The sequence below is a fragment of the Podarcis tiliguerta genome (assembly GCF_965153285.1).
Source record: "Podarcis tiliguerta genome assembly, chromosome: 5".
NCBI lineage: Eukaryota > Metazoa > Chordata > Lepidosauria > Squamata > Lacertidae > Podarcis > Podarcis tiliguerta.
The window spans coordinates 5,418,764-5,437,928 of NC_139538.1; the positions used below are offsets into that span (position 1 = coordinate 5,418,764).

Below are 19,165 nucleotides of genomic sequence, written 5' to 3' on the forward strand. Positions count from 1 at the left end.
TTAGCGGCTATTAAAGGCTTAAGGGATTAGCGGATTAGCTGCTAAAAGGCTATTAGCGGCTTAGATCAGCTGATAAGCGGCTTAGATCAGTTGTTAGGTGGCTTAGCCATCAGCTGTCAAGCGGCTTAGCTAACAGCTGTTAAGCGGCTTAGGGGCTTGGGGAAAAGGGGGGAGGGGGAAAAAACCCCAGGAATCGCAAGACATTTTCGTCTTGCGAAGCAAGCCCATAGCAAATTCGTTTTGCGAAGCACCTCCAAAACGGAAAACCCTTTCGTCTAGCGGGTTTTCCGTCTTGCGAGGCATTCGTCTTGCGGGGCACCACTGTACTTGTCCTCCGCTCTTCCTCAGTAGCATGTTGGACGCCTTCCGACCTGAGGGGCTCATCTTCCAGCATCATAACCTTTATATGCCTGTTGTCTTTGTCCATGGAGTTTTCTTGTCAGGAATACTGGAGTGGCTTGCCATTTCCTGCTCCAGGTGGATCACGTTTAGTCAAAACTCTCCACTGTGACCTGTCCGTCTTGGGTGGCCTTGCAAGGTATAGCTCATAGCTTCTCTGAGTTGTTCAAGCCCCTTCACTACGACAAGGCAGTGATCCATGAACCAAGCTACTTTCCCATGAATCCTGATGGAGAACACTCAACTGCATTGGTTAAGAAATCTGATGTTGCTGAACAGGAACTCCTCTGTGGAAACCCAGTTTGTGGGTACATGGCTTTCTAACCAAACTCAACAGCGATCTTCTAGATGTGAATGTCTTCCAGCTGCTAATTTATTTGCAATACGATTCAACACTTGTTTTCAACTGGGACCTTCTGCGTGCCGAGCAGTTGATCTGCCATGGCTCTGTTTCCTGGCCCTAAGATTAACATTCTAGGATTAACATATCAGAAAGGCTACTTCAAAGAAACTTGCCCACTATCTTTGATGACCCAGGATGCCTGCCTGGCTGTGTACCTGACTTGTGAAGAAGGAGAAATGGAACAGGGGTGCAGAGGTGTGGATTGATCAAGAATCATATCAAAATAGTTCAAACCCAGTCAATGCAATGCTTTCATTGCTGACACAGATGGCTTACTTTATATTTGTTATAATTCCTCATAGCAATCCCACCTGATCACTACAATGTTCACCTAACTGCCTGCTTTCCCCAGATTTTCACATTGGGGCCATGAGTTTCATTTAACATCCTAGAGCCAAAAAGGGTAGCAAAAACCAATTGCATCTTATTGTGAAACTACTGCTTTACTTCATCAGTGGAGTCCTTCTTCATGGTCCCTATGCAGGATGCAGGATGTGCTATGGGGGCCAAGAAGGAGGGGCCTTTTCAGTGGTGGCTCCTCCCATTTGGAATTCCCTTCCTATGGAGGTGGGTTTATGGGTTTGGGCAGCTGGTTATGACTCACCTTTTTTCAGTGGGCATTAGGAGGAGAAAAGACGTGGTTGGAGAAATCAGCTGGTTGTTGCTGCTGCTGCTGCTGCTTTTAATAAATCACTGTTTTGTAGGTGGTTCTACCTCATTGTGTACTTCAGGGACTGTGTTATTTTATGCATTCTTTTTTCCATGTTTGACTTTTACAAACCGCCCTTTGTACAAGCCACAGGGTGGTTTGGAACAATCACCCAACTGGATAAATGAACGAAATGAAAGAAGTGGACTCACTAGCAGAGTTTGAGTAAACACTTGCAATTAAGAAAACAAGCAAAAAAAGTTAAGATGTAATAATGGGGAAATAACAAAGGGTAAGAAGTAATGTGGAAAATATGATACAAAATTGGCAAGATTATAACAATATTTAATTAAAAGATTATAAAATGAAAGTAGAAGAAAACAGGCAGGAGAACTAAATATATAATGAACCAGAAGAGGAGGTTGGGGGAAGTGGGGGGGGGGGAGTAGGGGTTTATATATCATTTTAAAAAAACAACATTGATTGCGATGAATATAAAATCTGCAGAACTCAATAAAAACTATTTTTAAAAATGAATGAAATGAAAACAAGGTGAGAACAACGATGTATGTTACATATGCCTTATATAAGGGTCTGGTGACTTCTGTTTCAGTGCATACACTGAAGAAGTGTGCATGCACACGAAAGCTTATACCCAGAACAAACTTAGTTGGTCTCTAAGGTGCTACTGGGCATTTTTTTAATTTAATTTGACTGCCTCAGACCAACACAACTACCTACCTGAACATATGCATTCTGTTGATTATAATTTATTTTACACAGTGGTACCTTGGGTTAAGTACTTAATTCGTTCCGGAGGCCCGTTCTTAACCTGAAACTGTTCTTAACCTGAAGCACCACTTTAGCTAATGGGCCTCCTACTGCTGCCGCGCAGCTGCCGCACGATTTCTGTTCTCATCCTGAAGCAAAGTTCTTAACCTGAAGCACTATTTCTGGGTTAGCGAAGTCTGTAACCTTAAGCGTATGTAACCCGAGGCAGCACTGTATTGCTATATGAGGTCTCAGGAGAGAAAATGATCTACTATTTTATATGTAAGTTAAGAGAGGTAGGTGTGTGTGTGTGTGTGTGTGTGTGTGTGTGTGTGTAATTTCTGTTGGGAAACCGCATAATATTATAATAACCTCAGTGGAGGTCTTGCTCTGGCATTGGAGGGGACACTTTGAGCAGTATTCTACTAAATAGTTGTGCAACTGCCACTTGCAAAATGGGACTCCCTCTCATCTCCTCTCCCCCCGTGTGACACCCCGCACCACCCTCAGGTCTGCTCTGAAAGGTTGGGATGGGAAAACCTGAATATATTTAGGGGGCAGTGTATTTGGGGGAAGAGCAGGGAATCCCCATTGCACAGGTGGAGGTTGTTCTGCTCATGCAAGCAGTTACTTATTGTGGCAGCTGAATGCTTTGGGAAGCATCTCTGGGACTTAATGATAAAACGAAATGATTCAATACATTATTGGACACCCTGGAAGAGAGGCCAGTTGTTCACTGAGCTGAGAAGCCATGATGTCACCAAGAACTTTCATTTGCCATCTGGACATACAAAAATCTCTGGAGTACTTTTGCATTTGTACAAAAACAAAAGGTCCTTCTTGTAACCAGCAGGGTAACAAAAGAACAAATGAACACAGTAAAGTAAGGCAGTTTAAAAAAATAAAAGCCCAAGAATTAACCAGATGTCTGGGGGAAGGGGCAAGACCGAAACCTGAGCTAGTGTTCAGTTTCCTGTTATATTTTGGTTGTGAAGTTGGAACAAAAGCAGTTTCTGTAAGCTTAGAGGGGTTTTTTTGCGGGGGGGGGGGGCCTATCTTCTCTCTCTCAGTTTCTCAGTTTGCTGGTCATAATGTCAGGCTGCCCCATTTCCACAGCCGTTTGCAATTTTTGTAAGAGTATGCATAAAAAAATCATATGCATGTTTGTTCTCATGCCTCTGTATGTACCCCCAAAATATCCATTTTCATGACTTGCACCATCCCAAAATTTGCTTAAAAGCTTTGGCGAAAACTCCAGAACAGATTTAGGAGACACACAGGGCTTGAAGAAGGGGGAATGTTCCATTTTGCAAGGAGAAATCCTTGCCCTGATGGAACCAGTGACTTAGGACTATGCTGAATATAACCCCATGTAAAAAATAAAAGTAAAATACAATGACCTCTTAGAAACCAGGGGCTGAAAATCCAGCATTGTGACTTCCTCTCCCATCCATCCTCTAGATCAAGAGCATGGAGCTTATGGCATCCCAGATGTTTTGGGACCCCAGCTTCCATCAGCCTCAGCAAGCAGGGTCAATAATTGGGGACAATGGGAACTTTAGTCCAGTAATTTCAGGTTCCACTGCCCTCTGCTGAGCAGCAAGAGCTCAGCACCCTGGAGAGCTCCAATGTTCTGCTTCAGATGGGGCAAGGTACTGGGGGGGAAGGGGCCAGGAACTTGAAACCAGTGGCACCTCTGAAATTGCTGGACTCCCAGCTCCCATCAGCCCCAGCCAGCAGGGCCAATGGTCAGGGGTGATGGGAGCAGGAGCCCAGTGTCCTCTGGAGGGCCACAGATTCCTCTGCCCTGTGCTGACATACACAGGCCTAAAGGTTCTAACTCTGGAATTCTGATTCAAGACTATTCTTCAAAAAAAGGGGGGTGGGGGTGGTCGAAAGCACTTCTCTCCTTGGCAGGGAGAACTTAGTTCTTCATGTTTCAAGATGAAGGAGGTTAGAGAAAGACAAGGGGTTGCAATAAAATGAAAGTAAAATAGTATTCATTTAAAGGGTGTGTTCTCTCCCTTGTGATTCCTAGCAACTGGTATTCAGAGGCAATGCTTTTAACACACCCACACTAACACCAGCAAAAAATGATCTTGTGGCTGGCCTAACTATGTGGAAGAAGAAGAAAATGGTTGTGAGCCATGACTTGGTGTTAATGAACTGGTGTTGCCAAGAGACCTCATCAGAGCATGAACAGAGACAAGTCTATACCAGATACGACTGCTATGCAGCATCCAGCAGCAGAACAGAGTAGGAAAGTAATTCTCTGTGCAAAAAAGAAATCAAAGCAGAAAACTAAGCGACACAGGAGGAAATTTTTAACTGATTAAGATCTTCCATCTTTGTGGGTGTTTTCTGCACCTTTTTGAATAGAAGGCTGGAGCAGTGTTCGTTGAGGCCGGACATGATGTCAGGTAAGGTCAGAAGAGAGATACCCTAACGCCCAGTTAGGGTGCCTATGGCCAAAAGACAAGAATAAAAAGAGCTGCGTAATGTTGAAGTCACACCGTAGACCAGTAATTCCCCAAATGTTTCTAGACAGTGAGACTCACCTTCTTGGTTCCATAAACTCATTCCCAGTGCCCTGGCTGGCCCTACCCTGTAAAAAGGATTATTCATTATAGTGGTTTGCACAAACCCGCTAAGGAAGATAATAACACAATAAAATTCAAAACAGTAACAATTAACTTCACATTTATTCAAAATCCAGTTTAAAATGTTTCATCTAATAAATTCTACAAAAAGGATGAACTTGAACCAGTGACCCCAGCTTTTCAAAGTCTCTTAGCTGCCCCCCCCCCCGCCCCCAGTAATGCCCCTGCCCCTGTGGGAACCATTTTGGGAACCACTGCACTCAGACCTTATTCACAGGTATTGTTGTGTATTTTCAAGCTTTTCCTTTGCAGTCAGGAGGTCTAGAAACTTATTTCTTGTCTCACGACAAAAGTTTTGATTCTCAGGACTCTGAAGAAGCTACGCAACCCCACACCAGAAGACGGCGGCGTTGGGTTAACAGTACAGCATGTTTCCACCTTGCAACTTTTCCTAAACAGATTTCCAAAAACATGAGACGCCGGGCCTATCGAGGGATAGCGCAGATCTCAAAGTAGTGAGGCTGCAAAGTGCCCCCCAAAACAGGCTCTGTGTTGACATCTTTTGACCCTTCCGCCAAGTGGAAAGTGAATGCCTGCAGGAGGTTGGAGAAGAAAAGAAACATCTCCGTCTTGGCCAGGTGATCTCCCAAGCACACTCGCTGCCCTGTAGGAGAAGGAGAGAGATGAAGTCAGACTGTGCACCGTAAGGACATAAGGAAAGCTCTGCTGTTGGATCAGGAAAAGGGGGACCCATCTAGTCTGTTCTCACAGTGGCCAACTAGGTCCCAATAAAGTCACATCCATTGCCATTTGGAGAACTCTTAAGTTGAAAAGCAGGGCATACCTTTCTCAGAAAAATAGTGTCTAGATCTTTCACAACCCTTTTGCTCAGTATTGACACAAAACCCCACCACCCTCTGCTGCTGCTGAGGGCCTGAAGCTAACCGCTCATTAGTGTGAAGACTTCAGGCTCATCCCAGGGCCTAGAGGGGCAAACTGGATTCCCATGGGGAAATCTGCTGACCTGAGCCAGTGGTGGAACATCTCCAGGAATGGCTTAGAACAGGCATAGGCAAACTCGGCCCTCCAGATGTTTTGGGACTACAACTCCCATCATCCCTGACCACTGGTCCTGTTAGCTAGGGATGATGGGAGTTGTAGTCCCAAAACATCTGGAGGGCCGAGTTAGCCTATGCCTGGCTTAGAAGGTCCTCCTTCCCTGCCCCATATCTGAAACCCTGGAAAGACACTGCCAGGGTAGACAAGGCAGCCCCCTGTGTTTCTCTGAAAATGAGCCCCTCCTAAGAAAATATGTATTCCTACTAGCCATGGTAGCTTGTCTCCATAGCTGGAGAGGGAGCAATGCTTCTGAATACCAGTTGCTGGAAACCATGGGAGAGGAGAGGGCTCTTGGGTTTCAATCCTGCTTGAAGGCATCTCACAGGCATCTGGTTGGCCACTGTGAGAACAGAATGCTGGACTAGATGGGCCATTGGCCTGATCAAGTAAAGCTCTTCTTATGTTCTTCATATACTCCTTGGGCAGCCTTAGGCGTGCTACTATGTCTTTCAGCTCCCAACAATGCAAAGCAAAACCCTCAAGGAAACCACCAAGATTTTGTCTCCAGCCTTTTCATCTACCTAAAGAAAATGGAATGAAGGCTTCTGGACAAACAAAATTTCCGTCCTTGTCAAGGAAGTGGTTGGGGTTGAAGCTTTCGGGCGTCGCCCATTCGTTGGGATCGTACAAGGCAGAAGCCATGTTTGGAAAGATCATAGTGCCCTGGAAAGAAAGAGTCAGAGATTCAGTCCTGCCTTGCTCCAGGGAAGCAGATCATACTCTCAGCTCTCAGTTCAGTAAAACCCCTCTCTCAAATAATTGCATGATTCGCTACCAAACTGGAGAAGCAGAGGGCTCTGGCAAAGAGACACTCAGTTGGCCTCTTGTTGGCCAGAGATAATGCTCTGAGCATCTTCACCTCTCAGGGATGGTGCAACATCTTCTGCGTTGGGGAAAGACACAAAGGCTGTGTGGACACCATACTTGTACAGCATATTTAGAGAAGATGGCTTCCCCCCACAGAATTCTGCACACTGAAGTTTATTGAGGGTGTGGGGGGCTGTAGCTTCGTTGTGAGTAAACTACAGTTCCCCTGATTCTCTGGGGGAAACCATGTGCTTTAGATGTACGGTGGGCAGAATGTCATTTCCTGCCCAAGAAGAAACAGCTTTCCTTCGATGGTAGAACTAAAAGTGGTTTCTGATAAACCACTGCAGCGTTTTCTTAGACATTTGAAGGAAGCGGGGGAGGTGGGCACTGGAGGTTCACTTACCCTCTTAATGGTAAACTGTCGAATCATGGTGTCCTTCACACATAACCTGGGCAACCCAACCGCGATGATGTTGCTGAAGCGCTGGACCTCATGGATCACGGCGTTGGTGTAGGGCAGCTTCTTGCGATCCTCGCCGCTGATCATTTGACTGGGAGCCACAACCGCGTCAATCTCCTTCTGGATGTTCGCTGAGTGGAATCCAAACACATTCACTTATTTACACACACACACAAAAGCACATGCAAAACTTTTTAGCAAATTCATCCCAACACAATAGTTGGTTGGCATGAAAGACAACGTTTCGCTTTCTTCCGCATCATTCAGAAGACGCAGAAGTTGAACGTCATTTGCACAATTCGAAAGTGGTGCAGCGTTACATCATCTCACCTTGGATGTCTGGATAAAGCACCATATACAGAACTCCCCAGTAGAGAGTGGTGCTGGATGTCTCTGTTCCACCCAAGAAGAGGTCAAATATACACTGGATCATGTTACTTTCATCGTAGGCTGGTTTGGGCTGGTCTTTCGTCTGCAGAAGAGAAGAAATAGAAAAACGGACACACCTAATGACACCTTTGCAGCTGTAAATTTTCAAGGGCTTGCAGCTAAACATTCATAAAGGAGCATTTCCCAGCAGGAAGAAAAATACAAATTCTAATTGGGGATGGAGCAATTGCTCAAATTATGGAGAAGAGGACGAGGACAGCACATCCTGAGCAGTTCTGGTCATGAACAAAGAAGCTACTTACTTTCTCTATCTGAGCAAGGTAACTATAAATGAAATCTTGAGGGTCATCTGGGAGTCCTGCAATCTGGTGCTTGTTGATCTCCTTCCTTATGAACGAACACACAAAGTCTCGGGCGGTCAAGGCCTTCTTGTGAGGCCCTGGGATACACTTCATAAGCCAGGGCATGACATTATAAATCTGGGGAAAGAGACATGAACAGATGGAGGTGCGGAGAAAGTTGCTGTGCTGTATTAGAGCACCTGTCCTGTGCACAGAAGGGGACAGGTTCAATCCTTGTCATCTCCAGGTAGGTCTGGCAATGTCTCCACATCTGCAACCCTGGAGAGTCGGTGTGGACAATACTAGCTGGAACCGAGGTCTGACTCAGTGTGAGGCAGCTTCTTCATCTCCAAGGCAACCATGGGATCACTTACCTCTATATGAACCTTCTCAAGCAATGTTCAGGTCATCTGGGAAAGCCCTGAAGAGGCTTAGGTGACAGCTATAAGGAGCTAAGCCTTCGTTGGAAATCCCTCCCTAGAGAGGCCTGCCACACTCTTTCAACTATCGGGCTGGTTGAGGCCTAGATGCTTCAGAAGACCTTTTAGGTAGTAGGCTGAAATAGGATACCCTCCAACACATTGAGGGTGTGGTCTTCCAGGGCAAGTCATGTGACCTATGCGAGAGTGTGGCCCTGAGATTGTGGTGCCCAAAATGGACACCATGCTCTCATGAGAAAAATTAGGATGTCCCGATTTTATCAGGACACTTGAAGGGTATGAAATAGTTCAATAATTTCTGAACTGCACCAGAAAATACTTCCCATAATTAACGTGTGAACAGAACATGAATTAAGTTTGGTTTGGGGTAGAACTTTGAAAGATTTCTAGCTCATCTTCAAGTTCACTTACATGCATTTAAAAAAACAAAAACTTTTTGGACTTCTTGGGCCTTCCTTCAAACTTAATTATCATAATTGTTGGGGAATATTGTAATTGTTAAATATCATAATAAATACGATTGTATTTATTTTCTAAGGAAATACTTCCCTCACCACAAACTGTCTAGCAAAAGTGAAAAATTTTACTGCTGTTCCTTTCGGGAAAGGAAATATTGAAAAGCAAAGCAAAATAGCGGCTTGCTTACATTATGACCAAGACTGCCAGCAAATTTGAATATGGCCTCCATTGCTTCCAGGAGCTCGTGAAATTTTTTGTCCTCGGTTGAGAAGCGATGCCCAAACACCACGGCGCAAATCACGTTGGAAACAGCGAGGGTCAGAGCGAAGGACGGATTCATGGGTTTCCCTGCAAATGGAATCATCAAGTGCCCATTTGTGAACCAACCCTGTCAATGTAGCAGAAGAAATGACAACCAACTTTTGCCCCCCTGATGTCCTCCAGATGATTGGGACTACAATTCCCATGAGTCCCAGCGAGCTTCTGGATCCAGCTTGGTCACGGGAGGCTCAGATAGTTGTCGTGGCTAGAAATGCCTTTTACCAACTGAAATGTGTACGTCAGTTATGACTGTTCCTGGACTGGGAAAGCTTGGACAAAGCAGCTCATGCATTGATTATTTCAACATATGAATGCTGCAACACAATTGCTGCCAGGAGCAAGGTCTTGTCAGCATATGACATCTGTGCTCAGAGACCTGCAATGGCTGCTCATTTGCTACCCAGCCAAGATCAAGGTGTTTCCATTAGTATATAAAGCCCTTAGAAACTTGGCACCTGAGAGATCACCTTACCCAATATATGCCTAATCAATCAGTTTGATCTGCAGAGATGGCACTGCTACAGGTGCCCAAGTTATACAGTTGTAAGAACTCCATCTTTTAGTGCGGAAGCACCTAAACTCCCTTTTCTTCATATTTCCACCACACTTTGTTTCCTGTTGTTGGATAAGTTGTTTTTTGTTTGCTTTTTGTCCAGGGTGGGTGGGGCTGCTTTGGGAAGATTTATTTGTTGTTATTCATTATTATTGTTGTTGTTGATTAAATTTCCATACAGCCTTTCATCCAAGCATCACAGAGCAGTTTACAAGATAAAAACACAAAAATCCATGACATAATTAATTAATTAAATTTGTATACCGACCTATACCTGCAGGTCTCAGGGTAGCTACACTACAAAATCACAATATATACAAAATACATAATGAAAACAAAAACAACTCAATAAGCTAGCCCAAAAGTTACAAAATAGTCAGCCAGCAATGCAGGATCTGACCCCAAGATATTCCTACACAGCTGGCTATTTTGTAATTTTTTGACTGGTCTTAATAAATATATTATTTTTGGGTGAGATGTAACCATAAACAAAAATAGCCAACGTGTGTGGTGGCGAGAGGTGGTGTGGGAGATGCTTCAGAAGAAAAGCCCCAGTGTGGGCCGCGATGTGATTTCAGAACTGCAGAAAACTTAAATTCAGAAGTAAAAGAGAAGCATTTCTTTCATGTTACAAGTCTGAGATATCAAGAAGTTCTCATCTCACCCATGCTTATTATTTCAATGTGAAGCGGCATTGTTTGATTTCTGGGATATCTTGATTGCCTTGCAAGACCAAAATATTTTGATGATGAAATTCTCTCATTGAGTAATGTGGCAACAGAGACATTGGGACACTTTTCTGGTTTAATCTGAGGAATCAGCCATGGCCTTTGCACTCAGCCAACCCAGGATGTAGATCTGAAGAGCCAGCAAGTGGCAGCAGTTAGAGTATGAAACTAAGATTTGATACATCCAAACTCACACACCCTCTCAGCCTTGAAGCTCATAGGTTGACTTTCATATATCACTCTCTCTCACCCTAACCTACCTCACAGGGTTGTTGTGAAGGTAAAAATGGTTAGGGGTAAGGAAGATCAGTGTATCCTGCCTTGAGGTCCTTGGAAGGAAGCTTGGCTATAATCGCAATAAATACAAGTATCCAGTGCTTTTTTCTGGGGGGACGCAGGGGTATACATACCCCTAAACGTTTTGTGAATCTAAGTTTGGCCTCATTGAGGGGCAGTATTAGGGTGCAGTATTAGGGTGCCCCTAAACATTTTTAAGAGAGGGGGAGCACTGCAAGTATCTATTACAGTTCTTCATACAAGGTTTGAAGAAAAAAATATCATGGCTGCACGATTCCAAAAACCTGATGGTTTTCCCTTGGTCTCCAGCCAAAGGTATTTTGTTTGGTGTTTTCGTCTCCTCTTTGAGAACAGGAGAAGAAAGCAGACTAAAACTGGAATCCAGTGCAATCAATATTTATGGCTTGCAACCACTGGTCAAATCAGATGCCTATTAGCACAGACATAAAACATGAATAAATGCATGTTCCATCTAAGATGCAATCAAAACTAAGAGGAACCTTAAAACTTCCTGAGGTTGCTCTTAGATTTAGCTTGCTGAAATTAATGATAGAATAAGAAGAAAACAGGGTTCTGGACTGGAAAATAAATTAAAGGGCACATTCTCCCCCCAACCCTGAGCTGTGCCGTACCTTTAGTGCTCCTAAGGTTCTCCACCAGGTGATAAGCTTCATCTTGGATCTGGTACTCCAACGTCCTCTTCCCCAACCCCAATGTCTTCAGAGTCATCAGCGAGAACTTCCTCTGGTGCTTCCATGTACTGCCCGTTGACAGCAAGATACCTGGAGGCATTGAAAGTCAGCTGTGGACTGCTGCAGTGACCCATTATTTGCATTCAGAGCACAGAATCCAAACCCTTCGGAACTATGCCAGGAGGTTGCCGCCAAAGCCCTTTTTCCAGTGCCAGGACTTTGACTAGCATAGACCCTGACTCCAGCTACAAAAGCTGAGGCTGCTAAAGAGGCCAAAGAGCATATTGGCTGTGAGCCCTGGAAGACATTCTTCCATTTGTGCTGGGAGGGCGGAGCCCTGAAGGATGGATGGATGGATGGATGGATGGATGGATGGATGGACTGACTCCAGCTACAAAAACTGAAGCTGGTAAACAGACACTTGAGCTGGGATATTGCTTGGGTGTGGGAGGGCAGGTTGTTGCTCTTATTGATATATATTTTTGTATCTTTGTTTTATATCTTATGATTTATGCAAAATACATTTTATTTATTGTTTATGGCTAATTCTGTTATGATCATACATGATACTTCATGTCATAAACTGCCTTGAGCATCAATTTGTGGGAGGGGATCGGAATTAAGTCCTTGCGAAAATTCATCAGCATTTGGGTGGAAATCTTTGCAAAACAGTTTCCCCAAATATAATGCAAAAGGGATCTGGGAGGAGCTGCAAGCCCCTCTCTCCAGAAGCTGAGGAGCTTGTGGGGTCTTGCTAAGCCAAGATTTGCACCGTGTGAAGCAGCCAGTTGATTTCATAAGCAATAGGTTTTTGAGCACTTTATAACCAAAGTGTACTAAAGAGGAACTCCACTAAAACCACAGAGCCACTCCTTTAATTCTGCTATGGGAACAACATGACCCTGTGGTTCCTACGCAAGCGAGACAGCCTTACCTTTATTGTTTGCCAGAGCTCTAAAAAACGGGACTACTGGCCGGCCAACAACATCTTCTGGGTGGGTAGTGAGACCGTCTTTCACAGCTTGGAACCCATCCAGAACTACCACAGGGTGAGGACCAAACCATACAGTATAGATGTCCCCGTAGGATTTTGCCACCTGTAGGAAAACACCAGGGAAGCTCAGGCAAATAAAAACCACACCCAACCTTTGAGCAATTCTGTTCTTAGTTTTGGGTTGGGCTAAGTTCATTAAAGTCATGCATCGCTTCCCAATTTTAAAAGCACCAAAGTTTTTTTTTGGGGGGGGGGGGTTGCAGCAAAGTGTCTAGAAATGCCATAACAAAACCATCTGAACACATTAAAAACAGCAATACGGTATTATATCGCTAGCAAGGAAAACAAAGAGGTCTCTGCTTGGTGACTAAACGATGGCAAGGTTGGTACCTGGCAGGGCTCCCTGGGCAGAGTGAGGCCACTTTGCCTGCCATGCAACCTTCTAAAGCCATCAGAGCCACATACGGTGGCTCACAAGGGGCTCGATAAACCTTACTGATTGCTTCACATTGCAATCGGCTATAAAGAGGAGATGGGCTGAACCTCATTGGCAGACAGTGATGGGTGAATCTGAGAGTTTGGGCATCTCTCAGTTTCTCGATTTCTCAGTCTTAAATTCAACCCTCCACATTTCTGCAGCAATTTGAAATTTTGCTTTTGAATCCTCATAAAAAATCACTCAGCATTTTAGAAGGAATTTCTCCTAATAACCCTATTTTTGCATGCAGTAGAATCATAGAATCTTAGAGCTGGAAGGGACCCCAAGGTCATCTAGTCCAACCCCCTACAATGCAGGACTCTCAGCTAAGCCATCTATGACAGATGGCCATACAACCTCTGTTTAAAAACCTCCAAGGAAGGAGAGCCCACTGTTAGGATATTTCCGTTCCACCTTAAAAGGGAGCAGGCTTTGTGAGTCACGGAGTCCGTGTATTTCCTGTTCACAGGAAGTTTATGTTTTGTCTATTGCTTTCGTTTTCTCTCTCTGTGCCTGAGACATCGAAGCAGGCAGTCATGTTTTCTTTGTTCTGACCAACGCTGAATAAACTTGTAAATAATGCTCTCCTGCGTGCATCTTTCGCTGTGTGACTTCTGCTGATAGAGCGTGCATCGGCTCTGGAATGTGGCAAGCTATTTCTGGAGCTCGTGTCGCTAATTGCTGATACTGCGTGTCTACGGGAGATCGATGGACGTCCGGAGACGACGTGGAGTCATGATGGACTATGTCTCCCTGGCAGTATCCCAACACCCACCACTTCTTGTGGGAGACTGTTCCACTGCTGAACAGCACTCACTGTCTGAAAGTTTTTGCCAAACGTTTAGTCAGAATCTCCTTTCTTGTAACTTGAAGCCATTGCTTCAAGTCCTGCCCTCCAGGGCAGGAGAAAACAAGCATGCTCCCTCTTCCATGTGACAGCCATATATATATATAGATAGATAGATAGATATAGATATGAAGATGGCTCTCATATCTCCTCTCGGTTTCCTCTTTTCCAGACTAAACATACTTTATGGACTTTATGGATAGAAAGAAAAGTCAAGGTAGCCTATAAGCAAAATATAAATCTATGGCATGCACAATGCAACTTTAAGATTCTAACTTAATAAAATCAGTATCCTAGCCTAATGGCCAATAGATTCATCTTCATATGCTATGACACTGACAAACTGGAAATAACATGCAGAATCTCATGAAAACAAACATTGTGCAAAGCCAGTATCAGACATGCTTTGATTGATCAGCCTTCTTCTGACAGATAAAGAATACAGAATTCCAACTTGAGCATGAATCCAGAAGGTATAATTGCTTTCACGATGTGCTGCAGCAAGAATTCATTTCTAAATTTCCAAATTTTAAAACACAGAGACTTTTAACAGAGCACACTGGCCAACCCCCCCCCCCCAAAAAGTAATCATCCTAAAGAAAGGCCAATACCCTAATTTGAAAATGAGGGGGCTGTGGCCACAGAGACCCCAGTATTTAAAAAATCATTTGACAAGCAAGACTTTAGCATATCCAAAGTTCCAAAACTCAGAGCATCAGAAGAAGCCCTAAGATGAGTCAGACTATTGGTGCATCCAGTGACTTGTCCATAGTGACTTGCAGGTGATTTTTAGGGTTTTAGAGAGAGAAGACTACCATCAGATGCTGGAGACCATCTGCATGAACAACGGATGCTTGACCACTGAGCTTGACCACCCTTCTCCTATCAATCTCCTCTTATCAACCCACTGGCCATTAAGCTCCCTTTGCTATTGCCCATTCCTCTTTCCTGTCGGCCAATCAAACTGCTGGGAAACAAATACCTTGGTCAGGCTCTCACGAGTGACGTTGAAAAACCTCAGCTGCCATAGGCATCCGATAAAGGGGAGAGGCATTGGTCCTGGAGGGAATTGTCGTTTTCTCCATTGCAGCTTCACAAACTGGACAATCAGGAGGCAGAAGAGGAGGAGAAGGAAAATGGAACCTAGTGCCGGCATTTCCATGACTCTGAGTTGCAGAGAGGCACGAGCCGGGCGCCTTGCGCTCTTTCCCGTGGGTGTGAGTGCATCTCATTTGCTGAGCCTGAATTTCAGGGCCCTCCCCCCCCCCCACGCTGATTTCAGATCCCATCTCTGAACAGCTCCAGGCAGGCACTTTTCCTGCGTCATAACATGTTTGGAAACTTGTTTTATGGAAAGTTTATGAAAGTCCTCACTCACCTGAATATGTCAGATCAGTCTAGGAGCGATTAAAGTTATGAATTAATTTAAAGACGACAGCTGACACATTTGGTTGATGTTTCCCTGGTGCATCAACTGCAGCTGTAAAAAGTATGGTTGGATGAGCACTTCTTGGGTAAAAAAAATCTGTCTTTTGTCATACTTCCTTGGTGCATTTGCTTTTAACAGCTTTTACGTTTTGTGTACTTTACTGGAAGACAAAGAAGTACAGTGGTACCTCAGGTTAAGAACTTAATTCATTCTGGAGGTCTGTTCTTAACCTGAAGCACCACTTTAGCTAATGGGGCCTCCTGCTGCCCCCGCACCGCCACTGCACGATATCTGTTCTCATCCTGAAGCAAAGTTCTTAACTCGAGGTAATATTTCTGGGTTAGCGGAGTCTGTAACCTGAAGCGTATGTAACCAGAAGCGTCTGTAACCCGAGATACCACTGTACATTACAGTTTCAGGAAACTGCAAATAATCACAGTATCCACCAACATCAGATGCAATTACTAAAACTGAGAACAGAAACAATGAAACATTCACACAATTCAAACAAAATGCCCCCCTCTTTTCTTTTCTTTTCTTTTCTTTTTTCTTTTCTTTTCTTTTCTACAATAATCACTGAAACATCTAATACTTAAACAGGCAACCTACTTGAGTGACTTTTCCCTCATTTTCATTTTGGGAACCTATCATTTAAATGGTCAAAAGAGATGTGCCAAGTAACAACCTTATTTCCCACTGAGAGCAGTATTTTAGGGCCAGGGTGAGATCTTTCCCTGGGGCAACTGGTTTTCACTGGGCTGGGCATTCCTGCCAGGGCTGTGTGGTCCAGCCAGCCATGATATGAGGATGTAACTTAGCATTCCTACAGTAGTGCGTATATAGCAGACCTAAGTCCTTTGGCATAAATTCGATTCAAGGCAGGCAGTATAAATTTTTACCATGTTTTTGCCAAGGTTATGGCACTGTCCTCAGCCTCTTTAAAAAACATTTTAACAAAAAGCCAAAGCTCTTCACGCATCTCTCTGCAACCCAGATCTGATGGGTATATTCCACTGAGTAACTGAGCACAGGTCACAAATGACGTCTATTTTATTGGTATCAAATAACTGAACCAAATAACTGTTTTGAAGTGCAGCTTTGTAGGGGCCCAGGGAAAAGAGAGACAGCTAGTGCCAGAGAAATAATAATAATGATGAATAGCAATGAGGATGATGAGGAAGAAGTTGTCAAACCTTATGCAAACTAAGGCATATCAGTCTGGAATCAAAGAGATAGAGGTTCAAGAGGTTAAAGATGCAGAGATAATCCGGGAGGCCCTAATATAGGGTGGATCTAGACACAGAAAAACCCCCACTATAAATAAGTCAGAAATTAGATCGTTATAACAAAATAAAAAAATCTCTATGGAAAATCGCATTTTAAAATTTCCTGCTCTCTGGCGCCATCTGGTATTGCATGTTTATAGCGCATTCAAATCGCTGTTTATTTACTAATGTAGCTGAGTCCACTGTCTGTTTTATCCCACACGGAACCCCTCTTCTGCAAGCTGAGTTGCATTCAAACATCCAAATTGAACAATCACACACAAAACATTCAAACACCTAAACATTTAAGACCAATCAGTTCTATGAACAAAACAATTAGTGAAACTCAACAGTAAATTAATAGAAGCAAATTGAGTCATAAAACCAGCCTGTAGCCAACGGCACCTGACTACATGCATGCTGACATTATCAGTGGCCAACAGATTGCTTCTGTGGCCTGGAATTTATGCCTGTAGCTCAGGGGTCAGCAAACTTTTTCAGCAGGGGGCCGGCCCACTGTCCCTCAGACCTTGGGGGGGTGGGCAGACTGTATTTTTAAAAAATAACGAACGAATTCCTATGCCACACAAATAACCCAGAGATACATTTTAAATAAAAGGACACAATCTACTCATGTAAAAACACGCTGATTCCTGGACCACCTGCGGGCTGGATTTAGAAGGCGATTGGGCCGGATCTGGCCCCTGGGCCTTAGTTTGCCTACGCATGCTGTAGCTTTTCCAGGGATGCATTTCGTTCTTCACACCTTCTAAAGATAAAACAAATGGTGATGAAACTCTGCCTCCAGATCTTCCATTCTGTCCACCCAGTTCCCTTCTGCCTTCACCCAAGTTCCTTCCACACAGGCCTTTCCCATCTCATACGCCCTTCTACTCCAAGAGATTAGACTGACAACCAAAGCATAAATTTAGAAAATTGTTTTGGAATTATAATCAAAGGAATTGCAAATACATGAAAAAGGTGTCTTATTATGGCACTTGGAAGACCAGCGGATTTATTGTGGCACTTGAGGCCACATGTTTCTGATGAAAAACTTCGTGCAGCAATTAATCTTCCTGCTGCAAGACTCCTTGTGTGTGTGCATGTGTCTGTTTGTGTACAATTGCTAAAACAGCTGCCAAGGCAATAGTAAGAATGCTCATTCAGTTGTCTTCAGCTGCTTCCGCACTGGGCAGACTAGGGAGATGTGGGAGAAATCTGATTCTGTTCACGTTTAAAAACAGTGCTATGTAATTTGCAATTTCCAAAAGAGGATGTGAAGTGAAGTACAACCATCCCTGGAAATTCACACCTCTCCAAATTTTGCAAAAATGCATCTACTAAGGTGTAGTGGTTAGAGTGTTGGAGTAGGAGCTGGAGGTCCAGGGCTCAAATTCCAACTCAGTCATGAAGTTCACTGGGTGATCTGGGGCCAGTCACTGCCAATCAGCCCAACCTATCTCTCAGGGTTATTGGGGGGACTGAATGAGGAGGGGAGAACCAGGCACACTGCCTTGAGTTCCTTGATAAAAGCTGGATATAAACGCAATGAATAAATAAAACAAAGTGTGCATAAAATTCAACGTAAGTGAAAATAGCATGCGGAATTGCATAGAAACACGTGTTTAATTGAGGACATTTGCTGGTGAGTTTTTATGAGGACTTTTTAAAAAAATCAAACCAATCCAGAAATGTGGAGAACTGAAACTTACAACTGGAAAAATAAGAAACAGAAACCAAAATTAACAGATTTCCCTGTTTCCCTACTATACAGTAGCTAACGCTTCCTTCACACTTTTTAGAAGGCATCTGCATATCGTGATCAACAAAGAAGCTGAACAGGTCAACGTAGGAGTTGGACTAAGAAAATCACCATCCTCATCGTTTGCTCTCCAAGGGATGCTCTTTGCATGGTGGCAAGAATACCATTGCTCACTTTTCTTCTTCTCCTCCAGACTGGGGAGGAACAGGTTGTGGCAACCCGTTTGTGGGAGGTTTTAATGTACCTTTAATCAGTGGCTTGAGGTGGTTCCCAGTATTCAAACCTTCAAAGTAAAGCTGGCTGGGGAGAGATCACATCACAACACCTGAACAACTTTAGCTTGAGACACATGTTAAGGACAGTGATGATTCATGGCTGTTGTCAGACCGGTTTCTCCAAACAAATCCATGAGAGGCATGCAATTAGAACCGAAACCTTGAGATATAAATAATTGCACAAGCTTCAGGCCAGAGCTGGTTAGGTGTCTGAGTTTTCATCAGACCCTGAGTCTGAGATGAGCCAGGAGCCAAGAAAATAACACCCGTGAGAGCAGCCAGCGGTCAGGATCTAACAGTCAATGAAGAAACCAAAAGCTGTGAGCAAAGGCTCTGTTTTCAAGTTCTTGGTTTTTTAGGAAGAATCCTCTTGTATGTGCTGGGAAGGGCCAGAGCTCAGTGGCAGAGTATTGCTATGCAGGCATGTATCCCAGTGTCACGGTCCAGTTTACAGGCGGTTGAAGTCCTGGCGGAGGACGTCGGGACCGGGGGCAAGACAGCGGGGTGGGAGCTGGAATGAGAGTCCGGAAGCCAGGAGTCAGGAAGCCAAGGGTCCGAGGGTCAGGAAGCAAGGAGTCAAGAAGCCCAAGGCAGGGAACGTGTTGCTGTGGCAAAGAGCCAAAGGGAAATGCTGACCTTATATCCCTTCCCGGCTCTTGCCACCAGGTGCTGTGAGTTACCAA

The 19,165-nt window shown here is 44.2% G+C and overlaps 1 protein-coding gene across 1 annotated transcript; it reads right to left on the minus strand.

The window, feature by feature from the left end:
• Positions 1 to 852: 852 nt before the first annotated feature.
• Positions 853 to 17,475, minus strand: LOC310678392 (cytochrome P450 2J4-like). The gene is made up of 11 exons (XM_083442313.1): positions 15,579 to 17,475; positions 14,734 to 15,399; positions 12,367 to 12,529; positions 11,373 to 11,522; positions 9,029 to 9,189; positions 7,904 to 8,080; positions 7,542 to 7,683; positions 7,155 to 7,342; positions 6,463 to 6,604; positions 4,017 to 5,486; positions 853 to 1,137 (listed from the first exon to the last, which is right to left on the minus strand). The coding sequence occupies exons 2-10, from the start codon at positions 14,911 to 14,913 to the stop codon at positions 5,308 to 5,310; spliced, it is 1,482 nt and encodes a 493-aa protein (XP_083298439.1). The 5' UTR covers positions 14,914 to 15,399; positions 15,579 to 17,475; the 3' UTR covers positions 853 to 1,137; positions 4,017 to 5,307.
• Positions 17,476 to 19,165: the final 1,690 nt, after the last annotated feature.

Excerpts from the sequence above, each read along its gene's own strand:
- LOC310678392 (XM_083442313.1), bottom strand. The coding sequence starts at position 14,913 with ATGGAAATGCCGGCACTAGGTTCCATTTTCCTTCTCCTCCTCTTCTGC. Across the intron at positions 11,523-12,366 it reads AGCTCTGGCAAACAATAAAG|GTATCTTGCTGTCAACGGGC; the intron begins GTAAGGCTGTCT and ends CAATGCCTCCAG. Across the intron at positions 5,487-6,462 it reads CTTCATTCCATTTTCTTTAG|GGCAGCGAGTGTGCTTGGGA; the intron begins GTAGATGAAAAG and ends CTTCTCCTACAG.